The 23,080-nt window shown below is 40.4% G+C and overlaps 1 protein-coding gene across 1 annotated transcript in view; it reads right to left on the bottom strand.

Moving 5' to 3' along the window:
* The window catches only part of ezrb (ezrin b), a 168,276-nt gene that overhangs the window by 44,292 nt on the left and 100,904 nt on the right, over window positions 1–23,080 (bottom strand). The window contains exons 5-7 of the mRNA XM_061986985.2: window positions 7,959–8,042; window positions 7,742–7,888; window positions 1,247–1,343 (exon numbers count right to left, since the gene is read on the bottom strand). Coding sequence (XP_061842969.2) covers window positions 1,247–1,343; window positions 7,742–7,888; window positions 7,959–8,042 — 328 coding nt within the window. The remainder of the gene's footprint in view (window positions 1–1,246; window positions 1,344–7,741; window positions 7,889–7,958; window positions 8,043–23,080) is intronic.

Raw genomic sequence — 23,080 nt, 5'->3', positions numbered from 1 at the left:
CGTCGTGTCGTTTTCGTCGGTTTCGCTTGCATACGGTTCAAACCGATATGGCTCAATAGCTTCAGTTTCTTCTTCAATTTGGTTTTCGCTACCTGCCTCCACACTACAACCATCCGTTTCAATACATGCGTAATCTGTTGAATCGCTTAAGCCGCTGAAATCCGAGTCTGAATCCGAGCTAATGTCGCTATAGCTTGCTGTTCTTTCCGCCATGTTTGTTTGTGTTGGCTTCACTATGTGACGTCACAGGAAAATGGACGGGTGTATATAACGATGGTTAAAATCAGGCACTTTGAAGCTTTTTTTTTTTAGGGATATTGCGTGATGGGTAAAATTTTGAAAAAAACCTCGAAAAATAAAATAAGCCACTGGGAACTGATTTTTAATGGTTTTAACCATTCTGAAATTGTGATAATGTTCCCCTTTAAACACATGCCTATTGAACGTACTGGATTGAACTGAACTGTAGTTGTCAATTCCACTTTGTAGTGGAAAAGTCCAAAAAGTTAAGAACCCATCATTTAAATGGTTACAATTTGACTAAAACTAAAATACATTTTCTGTCATGTCTGTGTGATCATGTTTTTGTTTTGGTCATGTTCGTTTTGGGCTTTGGACTTTTTGTGCACTTTTGTTTTGTCACCATAGCAACCATTAGTTTTCACCTGTCACGTCCACGCACCTGTTTCACGTTTTGAGTCACACACCTGCTTTCACTAATCATGTCCATAGTATTTAAGTTCATTCTTTTCAGTTTGTCGTTCTGACGACCTCACCACATTTATGCTCTGTCCATGCCTGGCACTTCTTCCCATGTCCATTCTTCATGCAACTATTTTTGTCCAAGCCAAGTAAGTTTTTGTTCCATGTTTATAGTCTTTTGGTTTCATAGTTTGTTCTCCGCCACTGTGCGCGCTTTCATTTATTCCTTTTTTTTGATAATATAAATAAATCACGTACCTTCATTCCCGTCTCGCCCGAGCCAACTTTCCGTTGCATCCCGGAAAAGCAAACACCCAAGACCAAGTCATGACATTTTCATCAATAAACTATAACCAAAATGTGACTGCTGTCAAAAGTAACACCGGTTCCAAGAGTAAGATTAAAGGACGGAATGACGCCACATATTTTGATGATTTACTAATTGGACGTGAGCTATTACCCAGCACAAATACAAGTCTGTCTTCACTCTAAAAATAGAATGAAGGCCATACATAAAGTGTAACAGTCCACGGGAATTACTCACTGGTGATCTTTTGTCGATGGGCTTGATGGTGAACTTTTTGTCATTGAAAGAGATGTTTTTGATTTCACTCCAGGGAAAGCCGATCTTTGGGGTCAACCTGATGGAGCAAACACATGAACACAATCAATCCCTGACAGCAAAACCGTCCGACTGAATCCACAAGTGTGAGGCATGATTCTGGGCCAGACCAAACTGAGAGGGGGGGGAAAAAAATAAACAAAACAAAAAAAGGGGGCAGACGTGTGTTGTAATAGGACTGCCATGCGCTTTCTGGTGAATTTGGCGTTCAGAACTCGCACTGCACCGCCTGAACTGGAATTTCACTCAATTACTGTCGCTGACACATGCTTGTGGAATCGAGACAACAATGTGGATGTGATCTTTGCTTTCCAACTATCATAACGTTTGCAAAGGTTGTGCGCCCACACAGCCGGGAAGTCACTAAACTGAAACTGTCTTTAAAAGTCAAAATCCATTTTTGTTCACTGACGTGATATTCATCTCCTCGGGCGGATCCGGTTAAAATGCTGCTAGTATAGTAGCAATTTTAATTATATAGCGCCAGTTCACAACGGAAGTTATCTCAGCATTTAAGTCCCATCTTAAAACTCATTTGTATACTCTAGCCTTTAAATAGACCCTCCTTTTAGACCAGTTGATCTGCCGTTTCTTTTCTTTTCTGACCCCCTGTCCCTTGTGGAAGGGGGGGAACACAGGTCCGGTGGCCATGGATGAAGTGCTGGCTGTCCAGAGTCGGGACCTGGGGTGGACCGCTCGCTTGTGCATCGGTTGGGGATATATCTGCACTGATGACCTGTCTCCACTCAGGATGATCTCCTGCTGGCCCCACTATGGACTGGACTCTCACTATTATGTTAGATCCACTATGGACTGGACTTTCACAATATTATGCTACACCCACTATGGACTGGACTCTCACTATTATGTTGGATCCACTATGGACTGGACTCTCACTATTATGTTAGACCCACTATGGATTGGACTCTCACTATTATGTTAGATCCACTATGGACTGGACTCTCACTATTATGTTAGATCCACTATGGACTGGACTCTCACTATTATGTTAGATCCACTATGGATTGGACTCTCACTATTATGTTAGATCCACTATGGACTGGACTCTCTCACTATTATGTTAGATCCACTATGGACTGGACTCTCTCACTATTATGTTAGATCCACTATGGACTGGACTCCCACTCTATTATGTTAGATCCACTATGGACTGGACTTTCACAATTATATGCTACACCCACTATGGACTGGACTCTCACTATTATGTTAGATCCACTATGGACTGGACTCTCACACTATTATGTTAGATCCACTATGGAATGGACTTTCACAATATTATGCTAGACCCACTATGGACTAGACTCTCACACTATTATGTTAGATCTACTATGGACTGGACTCTCACACTATTATGTTAGATCCACTATGGACTGGACTCTCACACTATTATGTTAGATCCACTATGAACTGGACTATCACTATTATGTTAGATCCACTATGGACTGGACTTTCACAATTATATGCTACACCCACTATGGACTGGACTCTCACTATTATGTTAGAACCACTATGGACTGGACTCTCATTATTATGCTAAACCCACTTTGGACTGGACTCTCACTATTATGTTAGATCCACTATGGACTGGACTCTCACTATTATGTTAGATCCACTATGGACTGGACTCTCACACTATTATGTTAGATCCACTATGGACTGGACTCTCACTATTATGTCAGACCCACTCGACGTCCATTGCATCCGGTCTCCCCTAGAGGAGGGGGGGGGGGGTCACCCACATCTGCGGTCCTCTCCAAGGTTTCTCATAGTCATTCACATCGACGTCCCACTGGGTTGTGAGTTTTTCCTTGCCCTTATGTGGGCTCTGAACCGAGGATGTCGTTGTGGCTTGTGCAGCCCTTTGAGACACTTGTGATTTAGGGCTATATAAATAAACATTGATTGATTGGTTGATGGATCTCAAGGCATTGGTTGAACCAAGCTCCTCATACCTTAAAGCAGTGATTCTCAAACTGTAGTACGTACGTGTACCACTAGTGGTACGCCAAAGAATCACTTTGATTAAAGTACAGTGTTTCATTTTCCCATACTCGACCACAGTGTTACTGTTCAAACTGTGTATAATGTGGCCAAAAATATTAAATTTACTTGTTTAAAAATGAAGACTTAGGCCTACTACGCTACTGTATTTTAATGTTGGTCATTATGGTGATACTTGGAGAGCTTTTTTCTGAGGTGTTACTCGGTGAAAAAAAGTTTGAGAACCACTGCCTTAAAGAGAACCCCACAGAAGCCATCACATGGCGACGGAGGCAAGGGAAACCTCCCTGTATTAAATAAACCTCATAAATATGACTGATCATGGAACGTGTATGGTGGGGATGGTGTTCTGCTGACCTCGACTGCGGATGTTGTGGATCGGTGGAGGGAATACTTCGAAGACCTCCTCAATCCTACCAGCACGTCTTCCTATGAGGAAGCAGGGCCTGGGGAATCTGTGGTGGGCTCTCCTATTTCTGGGGCTGAGGTTGCCGAGGTAGTTAAAAAGCTCCTCGGTGGCAAGGCCCCGGGGGTGGATGAGATCCGCCCGGAGTTCCTTAAGGCTCTGGATGTTGTGGGGCTGTCTTGGTTGACAAGACTCTGCAACATCGCGTGGACATCGGGGGCGGTACCTCTGGATTGGCAGACCGGGGTGGTGGTTCCTCTCTTTAAGAAGGGGAACCGGAGGGTGTGTTCCAACTATCGTGGGATCACACTCCTCAGCCTTCCCGGTAAGGTCTATTCAGGTGTACTGGAGAGGAGGCTACGCCGGATAGTCGAACCTCGGATTCAGGAGGAACAGTGTGGTTTTCGTCCTGGTCGTGGAACTGTGGACCAGCTCTATACTCTCGGCAGGGTCCTTGAGGGTGCATGGGAGTTTGCCCAACCAGTCTACATGTGTTTTGTGGACTTGGAGAAGGCATTCGTACCCCGGGAAGTCCTGTGGGGAGTGCTCAGAGAGTATGGGGTATCAGACTGTCTGATTGTGGCAGTTTGCTCCCTGTATGATCAGTGTCAGAGCTTGGTCCACATTGCCGGCAGTTAGTCGGACACGTTTCCAGTGAGGGTTGGACTCCGCCAAGGCTGCCCTTTGTCACCGATTCTGTTCATAACCTTTATGGACAGAATTTCTAGGCGCAGTCAGGGCGTTGAGGGGATCTGGTTTGGTGGCTGCAGGATTAGGTCACCGCTATTTGCAGATGATGTGGTCCTGATGGCTTCCTCCGGCCAAGATCTTCAGCTCTCACTGGATCGGTTCGCAGCCGAGTGTGAAGCGACTGGGATGGGAATCAGCACCTCCAAGTCCGAGTCCATGGTTCTCTCCCGGAAAAGGGTGGAGTGCCATCTCCGGGTTGGGGAGGAGATCTTGCCCCAAGTGGAGGAGTTCAAGTACCTCGGAGTCTTGTTCACGAGTGAGGGAAGAGTGGATCGTGAGATCGACAGGCGGATCGGTGCGGCGTCTTCAGTAATGCGGACGCTGTATCGATCCGTTGTGGTGAAGAAGGAGCTGAGCCGGAAGGCAAAGCTCTCGATTTACCGGTCGATCTACGTTCCCATCCTCACCTATGGTCATGAGCTTTGGGTCATGACCGAAAGGACAAGATCACGGGTACAAGCGGCCGAAATGAGTTTCCTCCGCCGAGTGGCGGGGCTCTCCCTTAGAGATAGGGTGAGAAGCTCTGTCATCCGGGGGGAGCTCAAAGTAAAGCCGCTGCTCCTCCACATCGAGAGGAGCCAGATGAGGTGGTTCGGGCATCTGGTCAGGATGCCACCCGAACGCCTCCCTCGGAAGGTGTTTCGGGCACGTCCGACCGGTAGGAGGCCACGGGGAAGACCCAGGACACGTTGGGAAGACTATCTCTCCCGGCTGGCCTGGGAACGCCTCGGGATCCCCCGGGAGGAGCTGGACGAAGTGGCTGGGGAGAGGGAAGTCTGGGCTTCCCTGCTTAAGCTGCTTCCCCCGCGACCCGACCTCGGATAAGCGGAAGAAGATGGATGGATGGATGGAATATGACTGATCCAAACCCTGGCGTGCACAACACAAGTGGACGAAGACCGCTTGAGAGAAGGGTTCAGTTCACTTGAGTTCATATGTGCATGTTGCGCAGACCCAAGACCCCGACCATTGTTCAAATGATCACAATAAATCACTAAAATGCCAGTGCCGCAACGAGGCTCATTAAAAGCATATTTTAAAAGCTTCTCATAAAATCTAAAATGGTAAAAATAGCAGAAGGTAAAAAAAGACCGCCTAATTACACCCGGTGGAGTGAAATATTTCAGTTATGTCACAAATCTGCCCAGTGATGTCATTCATGCAAATATTCCCTACACAAATCCTAGTATGTGAACACTATGCAAACAAACCGCACTAAATTGTGCATGTTTTTGCTCCGGACCAGAGTTTGTCCGTCCAAACTCTGCAAGATTTCATGTACTTCCAGCATTTGATGATTTTTTTTTCCGACGATACACGCTGAGGGAGAGCATCGCTGTGGTTTCTAAAGAGTTAAATCTGAACACAGAAGCCTCGGCGTCGCTTTGTAAGCACATTCCCAAGTGCCGCGCAACTTGAAAAACCAGTTGACGTAACCACGGTTACGGCGCAAGTCACCGCATAGGAGAGGCTTCTCTTGGCTAATCGCAAAGTGCGTATCATTTAAAAAAAAAAAAACGAAGTCCCTAAGGCGGTGGTTCTTAACCTTGTTGGAGGTATCGAACCCCCACCAGTTTCATATGAGCATTCACCGAACCCTTCTTTAGTGAAAAATAAAATGTTTTTTTTCAAATTCAAGACGAAGTTATATGTTTTTGGTAACACTTTAGTATGGGGAACATATTCTAAGTAACAAAGACTTAATTTAGAGTTTTTTGGACACTAGGGGAACATATTCTAAGTAACACATACTTAATTTGGAGTTATTTGGACGCTAGGGGAACATATTCTAAGTAACACATACTTAATTTAGAGTTGTTTGGACACTAGGGGAACATATTCTAAGTAACAAAGACTTAATTTAGAGTTTTTTGGACACTAGGGGAACATATTTTAAGTAATACATACTTAATTTAGAGTTTTTTGGAAACTAGGGGAACATATTCTAAGTAACACATACTTAATTTAGAGTTATTTGGACACTAGGGGAACATATAAGTAAGAAAGACTTAATTTAGAGTTTTTTGGACACTAGGGGAACATATTCTAAGTAACCCATACTTAATTTGGAGTTATTTGGACACTAGGGGAATATATTCTAAGTAACACATACTTAATTTAGAGTTTTTTGGACACTAGGGGAACATATTCTAAGTAACAAAGACTTAATTTAGAGTTATGTGGACACTAGGGGAACATATTCTAAGTAACAACGACTTAATTTTGAATTTTTTGGACACTAGGGGAACATATTCTAAGTAACACATACTTAATTTAGAGTTACTTGGACACTATGGGAACATATAAGTAAGAAAGACTTAATTTAGAGTTTTTTGGACACTAGGGGAACATATTTTAAGTAACAAAGACTTAATTTAGAGTTTTTTGGACACTAGGGGAACATATTCTAAGTAACACATACTTAATTTAGAATTTCTGGACACTAGAGGAACATATTCTAAGTAACAAAGACTTAATTTAGAGTTTTTTGGACACTAGGGGAACATATTCTAAGTAACACATACTTAATTTTGAGTTATTTGTACACTAGGGGAACATATTTTAAGTAACAAAGACTTAATTTAGAGTTATTTGGACACTAGGGGAACATATTCTAAGTAACAAAGACTTAATTTAGAGTTATTTGGACACTAGGGGAACATATTCTAAGTAACAAAAACTTAATTTAGAGTTATTTGGACACTAGGGGAACATATTCTAAGTAACAAAGACTTAATTTAGAGTTATTTGGTTAGGGTTAGAGGGTTAGGGTTATAATAAGGCCATGCCTAATAAGGCATTAATAAGTAGTTAATAATGACTAGTTAAGAGACAATATGTTACTAATTTGCATGTTAATAAGCAACTAATTAATGGTGAATATGTTCCCCATACTAAAGTGTTACCATGTTTTTTTACTGGTGCACAAAATGAAGCGTGCATGAACATCACCTTGTTCAAACAACAAAACCAACACAGTGCATAAACTCACAACAAATTACACACCTGCAAATCAGTCTGACTTCTGATGTTGCCATATCCATAATACGCCGATAGGGAGAACTTTTTATTTACACGATGAGTCGGGTGTGTCTCGACCTCCGCCGAACCCCTGAGCCCGACTCACCGAACCCCTAGGGTTAAGAACCACTGCCCTAAGGGATTATTAATGATTACGTTCTACCCAGTTTGATCTAAGTTGCTGTCCCAACCACTCAAAATGGATGCTGACAGTTTACCTGTCCTCCTTCTCATAAATATTGAGTCCCAGGGCATCCACTCCCAGCCACAGTATGGTGCCCTTCTTGTTCTTGATGTCAAAGTAGTTGACGCCGTACATTTCCAGGTCCTGGGCGATTTTCAGGTACTCCATTATGGCGTCCTCCCTGTATGGACAGGTCGTTGTGTTTAGCACCAATGTCACCTGATGAGACGTGAATGAAACAAAAAACTCACTTCAGCATCCCGCGGTGCTCCTCGTGCCACACCTGAATCCTTTCCTCCCACTGGTCTTGGGATAACTGGTGCTGCTCCAAAACTCTGTAGAAAAACATGGTGAAGATATTATATACTAGGTGATCACTAAATTAAATACATTAACATAACTAGAGATGTCGATAAATGCTTTAAAATGTAATATCGGAAATTATCGGTATCGGTTTCAACCTCCCGATTTTCCCGGGAGACTCCCGAATTTCAGTGCCCCTCCAGAAAATCTCCCGGGGCAACCCATTCTCCCGATTTCCTCCCGGACAACAGTATGGGGGGCGTGCCTTAAAGGCACTGCCTTTAGAGTCCGCTTTTCCTCTATATAAACAGCGTGCCGGCCCAGTCACATAATATATGCAGCTTTTACACACACATAAGTGATCAACAGCCATACAGGTCACATTGAGGGTGGCCGTATAAACAACTTTAACACAAGTTTAAGTTGATCTATGTTTCTTAATTTGTTCGTTTTATTTAATGTTAATAATGATGTAGTGGTATGCAGAGGTGTACTTTTAAAGACTTTTAGAGCACAAAATGTTTTCTTCTTCCTGGGGCGGGCGTAACAGAAAATAAGCGGGAGCGTGGTTAAGAGGGGAGGAGTATATTTACAGCTAGAATTCACCAAGTTAAGTATTTCATATATATATATATATATATATATATATATATATATATATATATATATATATATATATACTTGGCTTTCAGTGAATTCTAGCTATATATATATATTTATTTTATTATATATATATATATATATATATATATATATATATACATATATATATATATATATATATATATATATATATATATACACACACACATATATATATATATATATAAATAAAATAAATACTTGAATTTCAGTGTTCATTTATTTACACATATACACACACATAACACTCATCTACTCATTGTTGAGTTAAGGGTTGAATTGTCCATCCTTGTTCTATTCTCTGTCACTATTTTTCTAACCATGCTGAACACCCTTTCGCAGGTACCCAGAAAGGTTTCGAGTACCACCAAAAAAACTGAATCTCTGAAGACAGTATAAAAATCTGTGTTAAAGGTGTACAAATACTGTTTGTATAATAAGCATGTTATTGTTTACAAATGAGGGTTAAGACTTCAGTACTAAAAAAAAAAAAAAAAAAAGAATGTGGCTTAAGTACAGTTTTTTAATTGAGCTGCTGCATTTTGTGGTTGGGTTGTTTATTTATTTTGAGTAACTTCTCCATTTCTAAAAGGGGAGGAATGTAATAGAGTGATCTATGTTTGTCTGTTGCCATCTCCTGGTGAATGTTGGCTATAGCGTACTGGGGTTACTTTTTGGTTGGCCAACGATTTACGTGGTGTTGCGCACCTGACGTCAAGTGGGAGGACGTTAACGAAACTGCCTAACAATAAACCCACATAAGAAACCAAGATCTCGCCCTCCATCATTCTACAGTTATAACGTGATTGGGCAGGCACGCTGTTTATATTGTGGGAAAGCGGACGTGAATACAGGCTGTTGACACGTCACTCAGGTCCGCATGGAGCTGGAGGGGGCGTGGCTTCCAGCTCCGCCTGAATTTCGGGAGATTTTCGGGAGAAAATTTGTTCCCGGGAGGTTTTCGGGAGAGGCGCTGAATTTCGGGAGTCTCCCGGAAAATCCGGGAAGGTTGGCAAGTATGCTTCTAGATATAGCAACAAAGTTGCTAAGTTGGCAACACTGATCCCTCCTGCTTTGTCTTCCTATTCTCCGGCAGACCGGGGGCATTGGATGAATAGATGGATGGATGGTTGGATAGATAAACTTGTATTCATCCCACAATGACATGGTTGCAGTGCAGGTTTTTAAATACAGTAACTGGTAGCACACGCAAAGCTGATCTACTAAACATGTCCAAAATAGATTGGGTCCTTTAAGTGAGCAGAGTACAGCGTCTCTGTCTTCGTTAATATGCAAAATATATGCTGATCATTGAAACACCCACAATATGAGAGGAATGGATGCAAATATAGTTTATTTAGCACGCGCTATGTGATTTATCAACACTTTTGCGAGCACTATTTTGCGTTTTATTTAGCACGCGTGGGAAGAACGTGCAAACTGATCAGGCAGACGACGGACAGACAAGAATGCTCCATCCTACGTTTGGACGGTCGTAAATAACAAATATTAGACATATCGTCTATTCAGCAAAGTCATTTTATAATTTTATAGCTGTTACGAGGACTTAAGGGGCTGATTGATTGTTCTTTTGTATTTTTTTTAATAAGGTAATTTTTTTTTCCAACATAGAATATACAGGTAAAAGCCAGTAAATTAGAATATTTTGAAAAACTTGATTTATTTCAGTGATTGCATTCAAAAGGTGTAACTTGTACATTATATTTATTCATTGCACACAGACTGATGCATTCAAATGTTTATTTCATTTAATTTTGATGATTTGAAGTGGCAACAAATGAAAATCCAAAATTCCGTGTGTCACAAAATTAGAATATTACTTAAGGCTAATACAAAAAAGGGATTTTTAGAAATGTTGGCCAACTGAAAAGTATGAAAATGAAAAATATGAGCATGTACAATACTCAATACTTGGTTGGAGCTCCTTTTGCCTCAATTACTGCGTTAATGCGGCGTGGCATGGAGTCGATGAGTTTCTGGCACTGCTCAGGTGTTATGAGAGCCCAGGTTGCTCTGATAGTGGCCTTCAACTCTTCTGCGTTTTTGGGTCTGGCATTCTGCATCTTCCTTTTCACAATACCCCACAGATTTTCTATGGGGCTAAGGTCAGGGGAGTTGGCGGGCCAATTTAGAACAGAAATACCATGGTCCGTAAACCAGGCACGGGTAGATTTTGCGCTGTGTGCAGGCGCCAAGTCCTGTTGGAACTTGAAATCTCCATCTCCATAGAGCAGGTCAGCAGCAGTAAGCATGAAGTGCTCTAAAACTTGCTGGTAGACGGCTGCGTTGACCCTGGATCTCAGGAAACAGAGTGGACCGACACCAGCAGATGACATGGCACCCCAAACCATCACTGATGGTGGAAACTTTACACTAGACTTCAGGCAACGTGGATCCTGTGCCTCTCCTGTCTTCCTCCAGACTCTGGGACCTCGATTTCCAAAGGAAATGCAAAATTTGCATGGTTGGGTGATGGTTTGGAAATGAAATAAACATTTGAATGCATCAGTCTGTGTGCAATGAATAAATATAATGTACAAGTTACACCTTTTGAATGCAATTACTGAAATAAATCAAGTTTTTCAAAATATTCTAATTTACTGGCTTTTACCTGTATATTATTAAAATATTCTATTTATATATTAAAATATAATATATATAAAAATTCTTAAAAGTATTCATTTTTTTGCGTCTTGAGCCCAAGTAAGTGCAACCTCTCTCCAATGAGCGCACCTTTGTCATTGTAGATGCACTGCAGGACTGCTGCTAAAATGCCCATAAAAAGTAGTAAATGTCCTCTTATAGATAACATAAACGGCACAAGTATGATAACATGAATGTGCAGTAATTTAGAGTGGTGATGCCCCGCATAGTACATGCAAAACCCTTATTTAAATAAGGCGGCCTGCACCACTTTTTACAAAACCCACAACCAGTGAAGATGGCACGTTGTGTAAATGGTAAATAAAAACAGAATACAATGATTTGCAAATCATTTTCAACCTATATTCAATTGAATAGACGGCAAAGACAAGATTCTTAACGTTCGAACTGGAAAACGTTGTTATTTTTTGCAAATATCAGCTCATTTGGAGTTTGCATGTTCTCCCCGTGACTGCGTGGGTTCCAGTGACGTGCGGTGAGGTTGATGGCTGGTGAGGCACTGACTTCATCACAGTCAGATTTACAAACATATGAACCCTAAAGAGTATCTTATTCACCATTTGATTGGCAGCAGTTAACGGGTTATGTTTAAAAGCTCATACCAGCATTCTTACCTGCTTGGCACTCAGCACCAAGGGTTGGAATTGGGGGTTAAATCACCAAAAATGATTCCCGGGCGCGGCGCCGCTGCTGCCCACTGCTCCCCACTGCTCCCCTCACCTCCCAGGGGGTGAACAAGGGGATGGGTCAAATGCAGAGGACAAATTTCACCACACCTAGTGTGTGTGCGACAATCATTGGTACTTTAACTTTACACATACAAACTGTAGCACACAAAAAAAGCACATTTAATAAAAAAACGTTATTATGGTCTTACCTTTACTTATAAATGCGCCGCTGTTGTGCTGGATTAATGAACCCCCTGATGGGAGTGTTATATCAACTAAAGCCCTCACTTCAACTTTCCACGTGCAAGATTGAATCTATTTAAAAAAGTGTAACCGAGGGTTTATAAATGTCGCCTATACTGTATGAAACTACAAAATAACAAACACGGAGGCTCCAGTTTACACGAGGACCACTTTATTTACCTTCTTTCAAAAACTTCCGCTCCACTCCAACGTGTCAAAATTCCGCTCGTAGCGCCTTCAAAATAAGAGCTCAAGGCATATACTGTATAACAGCGCATAACAGGAACTTAACATCACAAAGAGGAAAGCCCATAAAAAATAGGTTACAAAAGTTATTTAATAAGAAGCCAAAAAGTGCAAAAACAATAATGTTCGTGTTGGAGGAGTTGTGAATTAGGTACACCTGCAGTCTGCAGGCGTACCTAATGTTGTGGCCCTGCAGTCATTCACAACTCCTCCAACACGAACATTATTGTTTTTGCACTTTTTGGCTTCTTATGAAATAACTTTTTTAAATAGATTCAATCTTGCACGTGGAAAGTTTAAGTGTGGGCTTTAGTTGATATAACAATTCTACGGCGGGGGTGCAGGAGGCGAGCCTCAGCCAGTGCGTCTTTTGCAGCCGTTTTATGATCGCTCAGCACAAGAAATACGTTACACACATACAGTTGTTGACAAAATACACTGTACATTATATACCTCAGCCAACTAAACTATGGAAATGTATAATATAGTTCATATAGCAATACAGTCTCACTGCACAGCAGACCAGCAGTTAGCCGAGTCCGTCCATGTTGAGGCACTGAGTGACGTGCCTCGACTGGCTGCTGTTCACCGCACCGTCTCTTCTCAGTATTTGAACGGCAAATGTGAAAATTCAGCGATTTTGAATAAAAATAATCTAAAACTGGTGAAGTTAAATAGAAAATAACTTTATAGTATAATCACTGGATACATTTAACAATTTAATATATATTTTTTTCTTTTTACATTTTTTTTCTTTCCATCTAGTGACTGCACGTCACTGGTGGGTTCCCTCCGGGTACTCCGGCTTCCTCCCACCTCCAAAGACATGCACCTGGGGATAGGTTGATTGACAACACTAAATTGGCCCTAGTGTGTGAATGTTGTCTGTCTATCTGTGTTGGCCCTGCAATGAGGTGGCGACTTGTCCAGGGTGTACCCCGCTTTCCGCCCGAATGCAGCTGACATAGGCTCCAGCACGCCCCGCTACCCCGAAAAGGGATAAGCGGTAGAAAATGGATGGATGGATGGATGGAATTTGATGCCTGCAACAGTGACAGTGTATGTTTATTCACTGGAAATAGTTCTGGGAAAATAATTCAAAAGCTAGATGGGAACAAGAAGAATCCTTGTGATTTAAACACATTTTCCACATTTAATGCTATTGCATAATGCAGAAAAAGTCTGCAATAAATGCCTATTTTATTTAAAAAATAAAATACAATTTTATTATTTTATTGTAACCAGAAATTACTAAAAAGGACTGTTGTGTAATTCAGGATTTAATTATATTTTTTGCAAATTCTTGCGACCCATTTTTTATTGATTCAATGCTATTTAATCACATGTGTCAAACTGGATATGGCCCACCACGTCATTTTGAATGGCCTGTGAACGCCTGTTAATAATATGTGCCAATAAAGCTTTCTTACTAAATATAATTGTCATTTAAATTTTAGCAGAAAAAAAAATGCATGTACTGCAGGATTTTTTTTTGGGCCCTCGACATGTTCTGGAAATTAAATGAATTCATTATTAATATCAGACATACCACTTTTTGTATTGTCACCTATAACACAAAAGATAAGATAAGAATGTTTTGTTTTCATATACTTATGTATAAAACCCAAAAGCAGTGAAGTTGCCACGTTGTGTAAATGGTAAATAAAAACAGAATACAATGATTTGCTAATCCTTTTCAATTGAATAGACTGCAAATACCAGATATTTAATGTTTGAACTGGAAAACTTTGTTACATTTTGCAAATATTAGCTCATTTGGAATTTGATGCCTGCAAACATGTTTAAAAAAAGCTGGCACAAGCGGCAAAAAAGACTCAGAAAGTTGAGGAATGCTCACCAAACACTTATTTGGAACATCCCACAGGTGAACGGGCTAATTGGGAACAGGTGGGTGCCATGATTGGGTATAAAAGCAGCTTCCATGAAATGCTCAGTCATTCACAAACAAGGATGGGGCGAGGGTCACCACTTTGGGTTTTGTAATTGCACACACAGTGTTAGTAGATCACGCGTAACACGGCCACAAATAGTAGACACTATTTTATAGATTGCTCATGCTGTTTAGCGTGTGGTATTTGAATCTTGGTAAATCAGGCCCTATGTGTGTTAAGATGCAAAGTAATGATGCAATCTACTGTACATTCACACACAGTCCCATCACGGTGTGCTCATGAGCGAGGGTGAAAAGGTAGTGACAGATTTATTACCTGTGGAAGTCCGAATTTGTCCGTATCGGTGCCGCCACAAATGAATGAATATATTGGAAACACTGCTATAGAACACCTCATGGTCAAAGTGTGAATTATCAATCTTCGTGGAAAAAGTCAGTCAGTTGCACACTAAATAAACTGTTACGATTATCGGCCGATAAATGCTTTAAAATGTAATATCGGAAATTATCGGTATCGGTATCGGTTTCAAAAAGTAAAATGTATGACTTTTTAAAACGCCGCTGTGTACACGGACGTAGGGAGAAGTACAGAGCGCCAATAAACCTTAAAGGCACTGCCTTTGCATGCCGGCCCAGTCACATAATATCTACGGCTTTTCACACACACAAGTGAATGCAAGGCATTCTTGGTCAACAGCCATACAGGTCACACTGAGGGTGGCCGTATAAACAACTTTAACACTGTTAAAAATATGCGCCACACTGTGAACCCAAGAATGACAAACACATTTGGGGAGAACATCCGCACCGTAACACAACATAAACACAACAGAACAAATACCCAGAAACCCTTGCAGCACTAACTCTTCCGAGATGCTACAATATACACCCCTGCTACCCCCTACCCCAAATTCCCCGCCCACCTCAACCTCCTCATGCTCTCTCAAGGAGCGCATGTCCCAAATTCCAAGCTGCTGTTTTGAGGCATGTTAAAAAAAATAACCCTCCCGGATTTTCCGGGAGACTCCCGAAATTCAGCGCCTCTCCCGAAAACCTCCCGGGACAAATTTTCTCCCGAAAATCTCCCGAAATTCAGGCGGACCTGAGTGACGTGTCGACAGCCTGTTTTCACGTCCGCTTTCCCACAATATAAACAGCGTACCTGCCCAATCACGTTATAACTGTAGAATGATGGAGGGCGAGTTCTTGGTTTCTTATGTGGGTTTATTGTTAGGCAGTTTCATTAACGTCCTCCCAGCGCGGCAACAACACACAACTACAGCAGTCATGTTTTCGTCTACCGTAAAGCACTTCGTCTGCCGTAAACAGCAATGTTGTGACACTCTTAAACAGGACAATACTGCCATCTACTGTACATGCATATGTGACAATAACATCTACGGCTTTTAGAGAGTGCAGTGCACAACTGCGCACACAACAAGGAGACGAAGCAGAATGTATCATCAGAGAGGGTGTTCAGCATGGTTAGAAAAATAGTGACAGAGAATAGAACAAGGATGGACAATTCAACCCTTAACTCAACAATGAGTAGATGAGTGTTATGTGTGTGCATATGTAGAAATAAATGAACACTGAAATTCAAGTATTTCTCTTATTTATATATATATATATATATATATATATATATATATATATATATATATATATGAAATATACTTGACTTGGTGAATTCTAGCTGTAAATATACTCCTCCCCTCTTAACCACGCCCCCAACCACGCCCCCCCCTCCACCTCCCGAAATCGGAGGTCTCAAGGTTGGCAAGTATGCTATAAGTCGCTCCGGAGTATAAGTCGCACCTGCCGAAAATGCATAATAAATAAGGAAAAAAACATATATAAGTCGCACTGGAGTATAAGTCGCATTTTTTGGGAGAATGTATTTTATAAAAGCCAACACCAAGAATAGACATTTGAAAGGCAATTTAAAATAAATAAAGAATAGTGAACAACAGGCTGAATAAGTGTACGTTATATGAGGCATAAATAACCAACTGGTATGTTAATGTAACATATTATGGTAAGAGTCATTCAAATAACTATAACATATAGAACATGCTATACGTTTACCAAACAATCTGTCACTCCTAATCGCTAAATCCCATGAAATCTTATACGTCTAGTCTCTTACGTGAATTAACTAAATAATATTATTTGATATTTTACGCTAATGTGTTAATAATTTCACACATAAGTCTCTCCTGAGTATAAGTCGCACCCCCGGCCAAACTATGAAAAAAACTGATTTATAGTCCGAAAAATACTGTACATTGTTTAATGCATCCAGCGGGGCATCACAACGAAATGAGGCATAATAATGTGTTAATTCCACGACTGTATATATCGGTATCGGTTGATATCGGTATCGGTAATTAAGAGTTGGACAATATCGGAATATCGGCTATCGACAAAAAAGCCATTATTGGACATCTCTAGTAGGGTCGTCCCGATCCGATATTTGGATCGGATCGGCTGCCGATATTTGCCAAAAATTGCGTATCGGCAAGGCATGGGAAAATGCCGATCCAGATCCAGTTTAAAAAAAACTCTGGTCCGTGTTTTCCAACGCACCGATTTAAATAATACATTCCACTTTTCTGCTGCTCCGTAATTTCCGTTCCGCATTTTCCAGCACACCTTCAACACATCCATATGCCTGTGAATTCTCACGCAGTTGCTTTTAGCTGCTGGCATTACACGACAGGCTCTTCTCACTCTTTCCTGTGTCTCCCTCTCACAGACAGCAGCGCACCTTCTTACACACGTCACATACTGTCACGTCATACGTCACATACTGTCACGTCATACGTCACATACGTATACATCCTCCCCGAGCAGAGAGGTAGCAGCATGGCTAACGTTAGCTGTGATGCTAGCGCAGTCGTGCGAGCAACGCTCCCTCTAAGGTGCTCGCCTGTGCAATTGCGCACTGTTTAAGCGTCCTCTGCGCATAGCAAATCTATGCCACGCACAAAATCGAATAAAAAAATAAGCGCATAACAATTTTCAACACACCGACACGACAGAGAAAACAGTTTTTGTCATCATTGTTCAAATATTGTGACGTCTGTCGAGACGCTTATCTCCATTCGGTGCCACACGTCCACACCATCAAAATGCTGAGGCAAAAATTTCCACATCAACACCGTATGAAAAAAATAGTGATTTTTTTAGTTGTGATTTCCTTCTCTGCATGAAAGTTCAAAAGTAGCATATATTAATGCAGTATGAAGAAGAATGTTTTAATGTAGACATGCAAGCCTTGAAAGAAAATGTTGAAAATCAAGACTACATTTCCTGCAAATGGGTGCATTTCTACCCTATATTTTAACTTTAGATTTATTCTCATATCAAACTCTTTTGGCTGTCTTTTTGACACTTACATCCGGCGCCCCCCTCCACACCCTGGATTATAAATAATGTAAATAATTCAACGTGATTATCTTGTGTGATGACTGTATTATGATGATAGTATATATCTGATAGTATATATCTGTATCATGAATCAATTTAAGTGGACCCCGACTTAAACAAGTTGAAAAACTTATTGGGGTGTTACCATTTAGTGGTCAATTGTACGGAATATGTACTTCACTGTGCAACCTACTAATAAAAGTCTCAATCAATCAATCAAAACACATAGAATCATCATACTGCTGTGATTATATGCATCAAGTGTTCATTCAGGGCTAAGGCAAAAATATCGAGATATATATCGTGTATCGCAATATGGCCTTAAAATATCGCAATATTAAAAAAAAGGCCATATCGCCCAGCCCTAGTTCAATGATGCCATTTCTGTTTGTCATGTATAATTTTGTGTTTATCCTTGAATAAACAGGTCAGTTTCTTGTTATCAACCATTGTGTATTATTCAAACTCCCCTAATTCAGCTGGCTAGTTGTTATCAAGAGTACTAAAACCCTTTTCAACATGATTCTGACAACTAAGTAGGCTAAATAACTTTAAACTTTAATACATGCTCGGATAGGCCAGTATCGGTATCGGTCAGTATCGGATCAGAAATGCAAAAACAATATCGGTATCGGATCGGAAGTGCAAAAACCTGGATCGGGACATCCCTAATCTCTAGTTACAATGGATTTTGCTTATTTTGTGAGCAATGTTCAGTCAGCCTATTTAACTATCATCAAGTTGCGTGCCATCAATCAGCCGACAGCCTGTCAGCAGAGGCTGAAAACCCCGAAAATCAGCGGCACATTTTAACTGCAGTGGAGTTACACCTGCACATAATTACATGGTCTTGGCATGACGGAAAATGTATTGGGTTTGATTCCAAAGACATTTAAATCTGGTTCAAACGCTTCACATTAATATTATAAATGGTCAAGGCCGTGACCAGGATTTGAAAAATACAGGTCAAACTTCGGTGGTCCGAGGGCAGAATTGACGGAGAAGACAAGAAACAGGAGACCCGGCAAATATAGTCACCATCTACAAATAGACCGTAAAGTAATGGGTTATTCCACGCCTGTACACCATCAGGTATATATTCTGTGTGTTCTAAATGTCCTTACTTATGCAACATTTCAAATCTGACCCAGTCTGGCTGTAACAGAGCAAAAAAAGATTGTGAAGCTGAAAAGTTGTCTCAAAAAGAATCTTGAACAGGTGTCACACACATTACACGCCACATCATTTTACGTGGCCTGCAAAAGGCTGGAAATAATATGCGTTAATAAAGTACTTTATATTTTCTTAATAAATGTGTTTGTTCTGTACATTTAGACAGAAAAATATATGTACTGCATGCAGTTGCATATCTTATAAATAGAGATGTCCGATATTATCGGCCGATAAATGCTTTCAAATGTAGTATCGGAAATGTAATATCGGAAATGATCGGTATCGGTTTCAAAAAGTATAATTCATGACTTTTTAAAACGCCACTGTGTACACAGACGTCGGGGGAAGTACAGAGCGCCAACAGCCATACAGGTCACACTGAGGGTGGCCGTATAAACAACTTTAACACTGTTACAAATATGCGCCACACTGTGAACCCACACCAAACAAGAATGACAAACACATTTCGGGAGAACATCCGCACCGTAACACAACAGAACAAATACCCAGAAGCCCTTGCAGCACTAACTCTTCCGTTACGCTACAATATACACCCCCCGCTTTTCCATAACTTGAGTTGATTTATTTTGGAAAACCTTGTTACATTGTTTAATGCATCCATTGGGGCATCACAACAAAATTAAGCATAATAATGTGTTAATTCCACGACTGTATATATCGGTATCGGTTGATATCCGTATCGGTAATTAAGAGTTGGACAATATCGGAATATCGGACATCGGCAAAAAAGCCATTATTGGACATCTCTAGATATTTACCCTTCATATCTTCATTCTGCGGTTTCCAACATAATTTATGATCAATTATTATTCCCAAGAACTTAGTTTTCGTATACAGTGTATATGAAACTCATTACGTCGATCGCGAGCTACCGGTCGATCGCGGAGGATGTGTCAGTCGATCACCAGCCAGGCATTAAAAAAATAGTCCTAAAAATGAGCGATCATAAATCTTCACTATGACGTCACTTTCGTCACTTGATTGACATTCACGGCACCCGAGGGTCTTCTGAGATGACGCTGGCTGCTGCCAGCTCATTAAAATTACCGACTGGAAGGCGAGAAACACTTTATTTCAACAGACTCTGGCGCCGTACCTGTCGTCAAAACTACAAAGACCGACTGCACAGTTGCACAGTTGCGTTAACTAAATAAGAGTCTCAGAAAGCTGGCGTGCACAAGCTAGCAAGCTACGGAGTTTGCCGACAATGTATTTCTTGTAAAGTGTATACAAAGGAGTACGGAAGCTGGACAAATAAGATGCCAAAAACCAACCACTTTCATGTGGTATTGGACAGAAAGGAGGACTTTTTTTCTCCTCCATTCGAAAATGCGGACGTTATCAGCAAGTCATCAGAATCAGGTAATACACCAACTTATATTCTTGTCTTCATGAAAGAAAGGAATCTATATGTGTTAAACATGCTTGTATTATCTTTAAACACCTTTAACTTGTTAACAATATTAACTATATGTGTTAAACATGCTTGTATTATCATTAAACACCTTTAACTTATTAACAATATTAACTATATGTGTTAAACATGCTTGTATTATCATTAAACACCTTTAACTTGTTAACAATATTAACTATATGTGTTAAACATGCTTGTATTATCATTAAACACCTTTAACTTATTAACAATATTAACTATATGTGTTAAACATGCTTGTATTATCTTTAAACACCTTTAACTTGTTAACAATATTAACTATATGTATTAAACATTATTGTATTATCATTAAACACCTTTAATTTATTAACAATATTAACTGTGTTAAACATGCTTGCATTATCTTTAAACACCTTTAACTTGTTAACAATATTAACTGTATGTGTTAAACATACTTGTATTATCATTAAACACCTTTAATTTTTTAACAATATTAACTATATGTGTTAAACATGCTTGCATTATCATTAAACACCTTTAACTTGTTAACAAAAACATATATTTCATAAATAAGTAAATATAAATGATATATATGAATGAGGTAGATCCCCACGACTTGATCAATTGAAAAGTAGCTCGCCTGCAGAAAAAGTGTGAGCACCCCTGATATACACTATCAATTTCTACTTGGTTTAGTTGTAATTTTGCTTCACAATTGAAACACATTGAAATCATTCAAGCACTAAATAGTGGGACCTGAAATACAAATAGCACAAGAGTAAAGCCGTGGGTTATACAATGATACTCTCGCTCCTTTAGTTGCTATTTTGATCAATTCAGGCTAGAATAGATAATACCCATTATGATTGCCAAAGAAAACCTCTGTTATATTACATATTTTAAAGTGGATCATCTGGGGACAGCGAAACATGTTCACACTTTTTTTTTTTTATGTATATGAGAATTTAATATAATGCATGGTTTGTACTAAAATGAAATAATGGAAAATAAATTGTTCAGAAATAAAATAATACTATAACATAATTCAAACCAAAGTAACTGTTTGCCAGCCAAGCACTAACACTGTATACCACTGAAGACACAACTCCCGCTGCCTCAACAGAGCAAAAAGTATGGCGTCACATTAGTGCCAAAAATCCGAGCGCATAAAAACTGTTATCGCGACACCATTTTGCGCGCGCGTGGTGCCTTTTTGCGCGCACGCGGTGCCTTTCTGCGCGCGCGCGCAACGCCTTTCTGCGCGCGCGCGCGACACCTTTCTGCACGCGCGCGACGCCTTTCTGCGCGCTCTCTGTGTACTCCTGGCATCTCTCCTCACGCTGTCATGTTTCTTTTTGGCACTTTGGGGGCGGATATGCTTAGACGGCCCCTTTTTTCTGATTGGTCAGGCGAAAAATGCTGAAAAATGCTCATCGTCAATATGTATCAAGATTTACGGAGGTAGAAGTGGATAAAAAAATGTCGCGCGCTGATGAAGGTTATTTCTTACCACATAAACACAATACAGGGTAATACAAAATGTGACCCAAATAAATAATAAGACAACAAACACCATAATCACATCTTTCAGCCAGAACTGGTCCACCAGCAATAACATTATTTTATATTTTCACTTCTTCTTGAACATTTGTTTTCTAATTTAGGGAATTTCTTTTGATTCAGCCATAAAATTAATGAAATAATCTTTGAATTTTGTTTTTAAAATGTTAAAAATAATTTTTAATAATGTATTCTGAAACAGTTTAAAATAATCAGAGAACTGACTAACACTGACCCCACACAACTATGTTGCACAATTAAGTCTTTTTTTTTTTAAAGCGAAAGAGGTAATTTCAACAAGTACAGCATCCTATGTCATATCTACATGTAATAAGATTTGTAACAAGGCAAACCGTTTGTAAATTGGTCGAAAATCGAGCAAATTATGGTAATTTAAGTAGTACATTGGCTGGAAATAATATGCGTTAATAAAGTACTTTATCTTTTCTTAATAAATGTATTTGTTCTATCCATTTGGACAGAAAAATATATGTACTGCATGCAGTTGCATATCTTATAAATAGAGATGTCCGATATTATCGGCCGATAAATGCTTTCAAATGTAATATCGGAAATGATCGGTATCGGTTTCAAAAAGTATAATTTATGACTTTTTAAAACGCCACTGTGTACACGGACGTCGGGAGAAGTACAGAGCGCCAACAGCCATACAGGTCACACTGAGGGTGGCCGTACAAACAACTTTAACACTGTTGCAAATATGCGCCACACTGTGAACCCACACCAAACAAGAATGACAAACACATTTCGGGAGAACATCCGCACCGTAACACAACAGAACAAATACCCAGAAGTGTCGCAGCTCTTGCAAAATTGACATCAATTTAATGATTGAGGCTAGATGTCCGAGGTAAGATGGCTACAACGTTGCTACGCTGGAGAATGATTGGTCATGTGAAAAATGCTCAGAGCCAATCAGAAAGGAGGGGCCGTCTAAGCATACCCGCCCCCAAAGTGCCAAAAAGAAACATGACAGCGCGAGGAGAGATGCCAGGAGTACACAGAGAGCGCGCAGAAAGGCGTCGCACCCGCGCAGAAAGGCACCGCGCGCAAAAAAGGCACCACGCGCGCGCA

Source organism: Nerophis lumbriciformis, linkage group LG26 (assembly GCF_033978685.3).
Source record: "Nerophis lumbriciformis linkage group LG26, RoL_Nlum_v2.1, whole genome shotgun sequence".
Classification (NCBI taxonomy): domain Eukaryota; kingdom Metazoa; phylum Chordata; class Actinopteri; order Syngnathiformes; family Syngnathidae; genus Nerophis; species Nerophis lumbriciformis.
This window is presented reverse-complemented; position numbering and strand designations above follow the sequence as displayed.